General features: G+C 58.0%; 1 protein-coding gene across 1 annotated transcript; it reads right to left on the minus strand.

Annotated features, from left to right (window-relative positions):
• LOC119933489 (keratin, type II cytoskeletal 6A-like) lies at positions 1-5,808 on the minus strand. The gene is made up of 9 exons (XM_038753023.1): positions 5,226-5,808; positions 3,837-4,051; positions 2,779-2,839; positions 2,573-2,668; positions 2,293-2,457; positions 1,934-2,059; positions 1,618-1,838; positions 853-887; positions 1-493 (listed from the first exon to the last, which is right to left on the minus strand). Exons 1-9 carry the CDS (start codon positions 5,733-5,735, stop codon positions 261-263), a joined length of 1,662 nt encoding a protein of 553 aa, XP_038608951.1. The 5' UTR covers positions 5,736-5,808; the 3' UTR covers positions 1-260.
• Positions 5,809-7,823: the final 2,015 nt, after the last annotated feature.

Below are 7,823 nucleotides of genomic sequence, written 5' to 3' on the forward strand. Positions count from 1 at the left end.
TATTGGACAAACAGGAGGCAGGGGAGGGAGCAGAGAAACACACAACCCAGAGAGAGGTTCTGTCCGCCCCGAAGTGGGGTGCCACTCCCGGATTCAGCCTCCCCGCGGGACACGGTGGGGAGGGAGCGGGAGCCAGGCGAAGCCCACGGTGCAAGAGACCAGGCGTGCCGGGGCCCGAGAGGCGACCCCAGGGGACGGCCAGAGGGAGCAAGGGTTGGGGATGGGGGGCGAAGGGACGAGATGGTTCGAAGCATCCGCTTCTACTGCTTGTAGGCCTTCCGGCTGGAGGACGTGGTGGTACTGTACCGGACGCTCGAGCTGCCGGTGCTGCCGGAGCCGAACCCGCCGCCGAGACCCCGCCCGCTCCTAGAGCTGAACGAGGAGCTGCCCGCACTCAGACCTCCGGAGAGCCCGCTGCCGACGCCCAGGCCCAAGCCGCTGCCGACGCCGCTGCCGCCGCCGTAGCCGCTGGACACGGTGGAGCTGACCACGGCTGCTCGGGGAGGGGAAGGGAAGAGAGAGAACAGACCATGGGACGCGGTTAGAAGAGAGCGAGGACGGCCCGAGACCCTCGAGGCGTGGGGACGGGTGGGAGGGGACTCTCGGGAGACGAGAGAGTGGGAGGGGACCCTCGGGGGAAGGGAGAATGGGAGGGGACCCTCGGGAGAGGGGAGAGTGGGAGGGGAGAGGAGACCCTTTAAGGCTGAAGAGAAGAAAGGGAACCCTGAAGGTTGTGGGGGGAGTGAGGAGCGGGTTGGGAAGGGAACCTACAAGCGCAGTGGATCAGGGAAGGAGGGACTGGGGAGAGGACGAAAGGATAAAACGAGCAAGATTCTGGGAAGAGAAACTTACAGATATTGACGGGTCCGACGCCTTCTCCGCTCAGCCTAAAGGAGAAGCAAACGAGAGGTCAGCGAGAAGACAAGAGGCGGGGGCATCGTGGGGCAGAGAGACTGGTGGAAAGAGCACGGGCTTGTATTGGATTTTCCCAAACACTTAGTACAGTGATCTGCACATAGTAAGCGCTCAATAAATAAGATTGCATGAATGAATGAGTCAGAAGATCTGTGTTCTAATCCCGGCTCCACTACTTGCCTGCTGTGTGATTTTCGGGCACGTGTCAACTATTCTGGGCCCCAGTTTCCTCATCGGTAAAATGATGATTGCATTTATTAAGCGCTTACTATATGCAACGCACTGTTCTAAGCTCTGGGGACGTTACAAGGTGATGAAGTTGTCCCACGGGGGGCTCACAGTCTTAATCCCCATTTTACAGATGAGGTAACTGAGGCACAAAGAAGTTAAGTGACTTGCCCAAAGTCACACAGCTGACAATGGGTAAAATGGGAGTTCAATACCTGTTCCACCTCCCTCTTGGGTTGCAAGCCCTGTCCGATCTGCTTGTATTGTATCTCCCTCAGCGCTTGACATCATTAGTAAAGCGTTCAACAAATACCACAGTATTATTAGGGTTAGCCAAGGGCCCCAGGACACGGTGGAGGACGCCCTCGAGAGTGGAAATCCAGGTGGCGGGCCCCAGGGGTTTCCCATGAAACGGGGAATGGTACCGACGAGTTCCAACACGCGTCGTGGGCGTTTGAACGCCCGGGCCCTCACCTGCACTCCTCGCCCTCCAGCAGCTTGCGGTAAGTGGCGATCTCCACATCCAGGGCCAGCTTGACGTTCATCAGCTCCTGGTACTCGCGCAGCTGGCGGGCCATGTCCTGCTTGGCCTTCTGCAGGGCGGCCTCCAGCTCCTCCAGCTTGGCCCGGGCGTCCCTGAGGGCCAGCTCACCGCGCTGCTCCGCATCGGCGATGGCGGCTTGCAGGTTGGCGACCTGCCAGAGGGTGGGGAGGGGAAGTGAGTGGGACGGAGCAAGTGATGAGCTGCCCCTCTTCCCCCCACCTCTCCAGCGTCAGCCTATTTCCCTACCTGCTTCTTGACGTTGTCGATCTCGGACCGGAGCCGCTGGATCATGCGGTTCATCTCGGAGATCTCATGCTTGGTGTTGCGCAGGTCATCACCGTGGCGGCCGGCGGTCAGCTGTAGCTCTTCGTACTGCCAGGGCCCAGTCAGAGAGAGAGAGAGAGGTCAGGGTCAGCGTTCCAACCACCGTCTTCAGGGCATCAACCCTGCCCCGGCCCAGGTAAGGAGGAGGGAGGGAAATGGGTGGAAGGGGGAAGACAGGGAGGGAATTGGTGGAGGGTAAAGATAGGGGAGAATAGGGAAATCTTGGGGGGGGGCAGGAAGGGGGACGGGAATGAGGAAGTCTGGTTAACAGCAGATCTCACCTTGGACTGGTACCAGGATTCGGCCTCGGCCCGGCTGCGTTGGGCGATCTCTTCGTACTGGGCCTTGACCTCCTTGATGATGCTGTCTAGGTCCAGGCTGCGGTTGTTGTCCATGGTCAGGACCACTGACATGTCAGAAACCTGGGTCTGCATCTGGGACAGCTCCTAGAGAATGGGAGCATTTCCGACTGTCACCCCTGGGCCCCTTGGGCCTAGGACTCCGCACCACCCAGCCTGCCCGACCGGAAAGAGATCACGTGGGGCAGCATGGACTCCTTACCGCCTCGTACAGCACCCTCAGGAAGTTGATCTCGTCTGTCAGGGAGTTTACTCTGCCTTCCAGTTCCACCTTGTTCATGTAAGCGGCGTCCACATCCTGCGGAGGGGTGGAGAAGGGACCCGCCGTGAGCACACCCGGTGGATGGAGCGGGCTCCCAGGGAGACAGTCTCTCTCCCCTCATCCCGCCCCTGGAGACCCCAACTCACCTTCTTCAGGGTCACAAATTCGTTCTCGGCCGCGGTACGCTTGTTGATTTCGTCCTCATACCTGCAGAGATGGGGAGGGAGGGGCTGCAGTAAGTCGTGTGTATATGTGTGAATTGTGGAGCGGGGGTCGAAGGTGGATCCGTCGACCTTTTGGCCAATCGAAGGCCACCACTCTGTGGGACCACGAGGCCACAGGGAAGGAGCGTTGAAAAACATGGGACTGGGAATCGCACACGGAGGCTGCAGTCCCAGCTCTGCCACTAATCTGTGACCCCAGTATAGCCGCTTAACCTCTCTGGACCTCGTTTTACTCATCTGCAAAATGGGGGATAGATTCTTCTCTCCTTCCTGGGGGGCCCTCGTGGAACAGGGACTGGGTTGCAACTGATCCTCTTGATCGTCTCCCCAGGGTTTGCACAGGGCTTTACAAACAGTAAATGCTTAATTAAATCACAAAATAACTAATAAAAAAGAAGAGGCCAGCTCTCAAGCAACTTAACGTGTCCCATCCCAGTCCTCTCGCTGGACCCACTGAAACCTCCCAATTAGACAAATATTTTGGAATCAGTCATGGGGTGAAGGGTAAAAAAAAAATGTCCAATGCTGAAAGAGTCCGAAGAGAGAACGGCCCTCCGAAGGACGAGAAGAATGGCCCAGTCGGGGAAAGAGAAGACTTGGGGAAGGTTCAAGTAAGCCCTGCGTACAGTAAGCGCTTAATAAATACGATTGATTGATTATCTGATAAGTGTCTACCCTTGTTCTCCAGGTCCACTGAGAAGAAGGAAAGAAGTGGCAGCAGGAGGGACTTGGGTTATGCATTAAAGAACTTCCTGGTTGCCTAACTCGCAACAGGCAAGCAAAAGAGGGTAGACAACCCCTGGTTTGGGTTTCGTTCAGACTTCCCGCACCTGGAGGCAGGGTGTTGAGCCAATTGACCATCCCCGCCCAGCAACGAGGACCTTCCTATTTCTAGAATTCCAGTTTCTTGTTTCCTGTGCTTCCTAGCTCAGTCCCTTCCCGCTCTCTGGCCCCGCCCCCGCCCCTCTGCGCTCACGCACTTGGCCTTGTAGTCCTCCACTAGGTCCTGCATGCCCCGGAGCTCGGAATCCAGCCGGCCTCGCTCGTTCAGGATGGATTCCAGTTGGCGTCTCAGGTTGCTGATGTAGGATTCGAAGAGCGGCTCCAGGTCCTGCCTCACGGTCTTGGTCCCCTGCTGCTGCAACAGCTCCCACTTGGTGTCCAGTACCTTGTTCTGCTGCTCCAGGAAGCGCACCTGGAAGTCACGGGAAGAAATCAGTCAAGAATCCAAGGAGCTGAGGGAAAGAGTTGAACTAGCCTTATCTCCCTTGGAGTGTTTTCCTGGGTGCTCTGTGTCTTTGGGAGAGTCACCCAACCTCTCTGAGATTCTCTTTCCCTCCCTCTAGAAATAGGGAGAAGAAACTCTGCCACTTACTCTTGGGGAATGTGGTGTAGTTATTTAGGATAATTAATGGGAGAAGCGTTGTGGGGAAATAAACGAGCCGTGGAAACTCAATAAATCATAACTAAGTAATTAGGTAATAAATGTTACGGTATTCTTGCTCCTCCCGGAACGCCTTCTGGCCGCAGCTTTACCAAACCCAACGCCCTGCCTGCTTTCAAAGGCTTGTGAAATCACTTCCTCCGAGACGCATTCCTGGGTTAATCTACCCAAATTCCAAAGTTCCGACCATTCGCTCTCGGATAATAATAATTATGGTCTGTGTTAAGCGCTTAACATGTACCAAGTACTGTACTGAGCACTGGGCAGATACAAAATTACCTGGTAGGACATAATCCTTGTCCCCCACGGCGATCACAGTTTAAAGAGGAGGGAGAACAGGAAATTTCTCCCCATTTTACAGTTGAGGAATCTGAGGCACAGAGCAGTTAAGTGACTTGCCCAAGGTCACATAGCAAGCAGGTGGCAGAGCAGGGATTAGAACCCAGGTCCTCTAACTCCCAAGCCCATGTCCTTTCCAGTAGGTCACACTGCTTCAGAACATTTATGTGTTTCTGATTCGCTTGAATTGAGAATTTCTGACTGTTCTTTAGTCCCCCAAGTTCTCTCACTTGCCTCCCCCCATTAGATTGTAAATCCCGAGAGGGCAGGGCTGGAGCTGTATCTTCTGTAGGTTGCCCAGAGCCCAATATAGCTCCCTGCCCTCAGGAAGCGCCCGTCGACGGCCAGAGGAGTTGGGTTGGGAGATCCGGAGTCTTCAGGCCTCTGCCCTTTCATCAGCCCTCCTCAAAAACAACCCTCGCCCCCCTTCAACCAGAGCTCAAGACCCCGGAGGAGAGGTGGGAGAGGTCCACGGAGTTGCAGTGACCCTGCCGGCCACTAACCCCAGGAGAGAGATGGGGAGACCGGGGGATGGGCGCAGGTTCAAGCCAGAGGAGGAGGGAACGGGGGCTCCCGGCCCTCTCACCTTGTCGATGAAGGAGGCGAATTTGTTGTTGAGGGTCTTGATCTGCTCGCGCTCCTCGGTCCGCACCCGCTGGATGGTAGGGTCGATCTGCAGGTTCAGGGGGGCCAGCAGGCTCTGGTTGATGGTCACCTCCTGGATGCCACCCGGGGGGCACACGGGGAAGCCCCCGCCGAAGCCGCCACCGAAGCCGCCGCCCATGCCGGAGCCAAAGCCGACTCCATAGCCGGAGCCGAACCCGCTACCGACAACGCCACCTCTCCCGCCGTAGCTTCCTCCGGTGCTGATGGAGATGCGCTTGGAGCCGCCCAGGTTGTAGAGGCTGCGGCTGCCGAAGCCGGCCCCGCCGCCGACCCCGCCGCAGACCCGGCCGAAGCCGCTGCCCCCGGCTCCGGAGCGGGACACGGAGAGAGAACTGAATCCGGAGCGGCAGGCGCCGGGGGCCAGGGCGGATGCGGCGCTGAAGCCACGGCGTCCGCTGCTGTGCATGGTGACCGTCGATTTGCAGGACATGGCGACTGGAGGTGAGCGAGGGAAGAGAGAGAGAGCGAGAAAGAGAGAAGAAGGAAGGCAAGATCTGATGTTGGAGTGTCCTCCGCCGACGCTTTATATAGGGGTGCCGAGGGATTGGGCCCTCCCTCTTAGATGACCCCGCACATTCCGATGGGCAGGCGTGACGAATCGTGATATCACCTGGGCCGGGACGGGTGGGAAAGCGCGTTTCGGTAATTCTGTGCACCTTCGAGGATGGAGAAAACGTCTCTTGCCTTCCAGCCTCGACTTGATCCTGACACAATAGCGCCCGCTGATGTCATTCGCCAGCCACGCCCCGCGCAGAGGCAGAGAGCGGGGGCTGGATAGGAATCGCTGACTTAGTTTCCAGATAGGTCTCCCCCCACACACCACTCCGCTCTGTCCCGCCCCGCCCCGCACAAACTCCGGTTCTTCCTGGATAAGCGTCTCCCTCTTCCCCATCTGCCTTCCTGGGGCCCCTCGGGGGCTGCTCACTAGACAGGACTGGCTGGGTGGGTGTCACAGTGGAGGAGAATCCAAACGGGAGCTCTCCATTATCCGCCAGGGTGAGGGGACGCGGAGAGGAGGCAGGAGGGAGGGGAAGGGGAGAAAGGGGAAGAGGGCGTTCTCCCCGAAACGGTGAATTCCACAGTCCTCCTCTTGGTTGAGTTCCCCTGGCAAAGCCTACCCAGTCGGAGCAATCGTCAACCTTGTGAGTCCCGAGATCCAGAAAAATGGGAAGGTCTTTCCGGGTGTGGGGAGTTGAGGACACGTTCCCCGGGATGGATGGGGAGGGTCGCTCTGTGTCTCTGGGAGTGGAAGGAGGGGGGTCCCGGCAGCCTTTCCGTGTGTGGGGAGTTGGGGAGGGTCGTCAAGTGTCTCCGGGAGTGGGAGGGTCGCGGCAGGCTCTGTGGGGAGATGGGGAGGGTTGCGGCAGCCTCTCCGGGTGTAGGGAGATGGGGAGGGTCGTCAAATATCTCTGGGAGTGGGAGAGTCGTGGCAGCCTCTCCCGAGGAGGGGAGGCGAGGGGGGAGGGTCGCTGCAGCCTTTCCCGGGAGAAATAGGGAGGGTCGTCGAATGTCTCCGAAAGTGTGTCGGTGGGGAGGGGGGCGCGGCAGACTCTCCGATGGTAGATGGGTTGAGTCGTCAAATGTCTCTGGAAGTGGGAGGGGGGAGATGGGAAGGATGGGGACAGTCTTTCCGGTGGCGGGGGGGGGGGGGGAGATGGGGTGGGTCTCCAAGTGTTTCTGGTCGGGGATGATGAAGGGTCGCAGCAGCCAAATGTCTGCGGGTGTGAGGGGGAGATGAGGGTCGCAGTGGCTTCTCCCAGCGTGGCTCTAACCACTTTGCTCGATCATTGCGTTTTCCCTGTTTTCCCTACCCGATGGAATAGTCTCATTCCTTACGGGTCTCATTCCTTAGGGGTCCGCCTGCTCTATCCCGAGAGTCCCTGGAGGGCCGGGGCCGTGGTGAATTTGCCCAGATTTCCGGAAAGATATCTCCAGCTCTTGATACAGGGCGCAGGGCACTTGGGAGCGCCGAAGCCAGGGAGCGATGATCATGATAATTACAATCACGGTAACTAGAAGGCTGATGATCACACCAGTAACTCTACTAATAAGGCAGCAGTCTCTTAACACAAAAATGCAGTCCACGGGGCTAACCACACGACGAATGGTGACAACCCAACGGTGCGCACAATAACAGACTGAGTCGCTATAAAGAAAGGATAAACAAGGAGAAGGGGAGGGTGAGCGGAATGCGGGACGCTGTGAGGGGGCTGGGGATTTAGGGAATTTCTGGGGTTCTAACTGCTTCCCTGCCTCCCTCCAGCTCTTCAGGGTGTGGGTATTTTTTTTTTGGTGGGGGGAGGTTGCGGAAGAGGTCCGTTCCTCCCCGCCCTTCTTGCTTTCTCTTGGCCCCTGACGCCCCTCCTTACTCCTTCCACCCTCCTCACCCCCTGGGCCAAAGACCCTCCCGGACAGGGCCCTCGGAGAGACGACGAACTCCCTCAGGGGCCAGGCGGGCGGGGGTTCAGGAGCCGATGGAGATTCGCTCTTGCCCTGACTGTGGCTTTGACAGCGCAGC

This window comes from Tachyglossus aculeatus, chromosome 10, assembly GCF_015852505.1.
Source record: "Tachyglossus aculeatus isolate mTacAcu1 chromosome 10, mTacAcu1.pri, whole genome shotgun sequence".
NCBI classification, from domain to species: Eukaryota; Metazoa; Chordata; class Mammalia; order Monotremata; family Tachyglossidae; genus Tachyglossus; species Tachyglossus aculeatus.

Coding starts and splice junctions, on each gene's coding strand:
- LOC119933489 (XM_038753023.1), bottom strand. CDS start 5,735: ATGTCCTGCAAATCGACGGTCACCATGCACAGCAGCGGACGCCGTGGC. Junction 2,458..2,572: donor TGAGGGTGCTGTACGAGGCG/GTAAGGAGTCCA, acceptor CCCATTCTCTAG/GAGCTGTCCCAGATGCAGAC. Junction 1,839..1,933: donor TCGACAACGTCAAGAAGCAG/GTAGGGAAATAG, acceptor ACCCTCTGGCAG/GTCGCCAACCTGCAAGCCGC.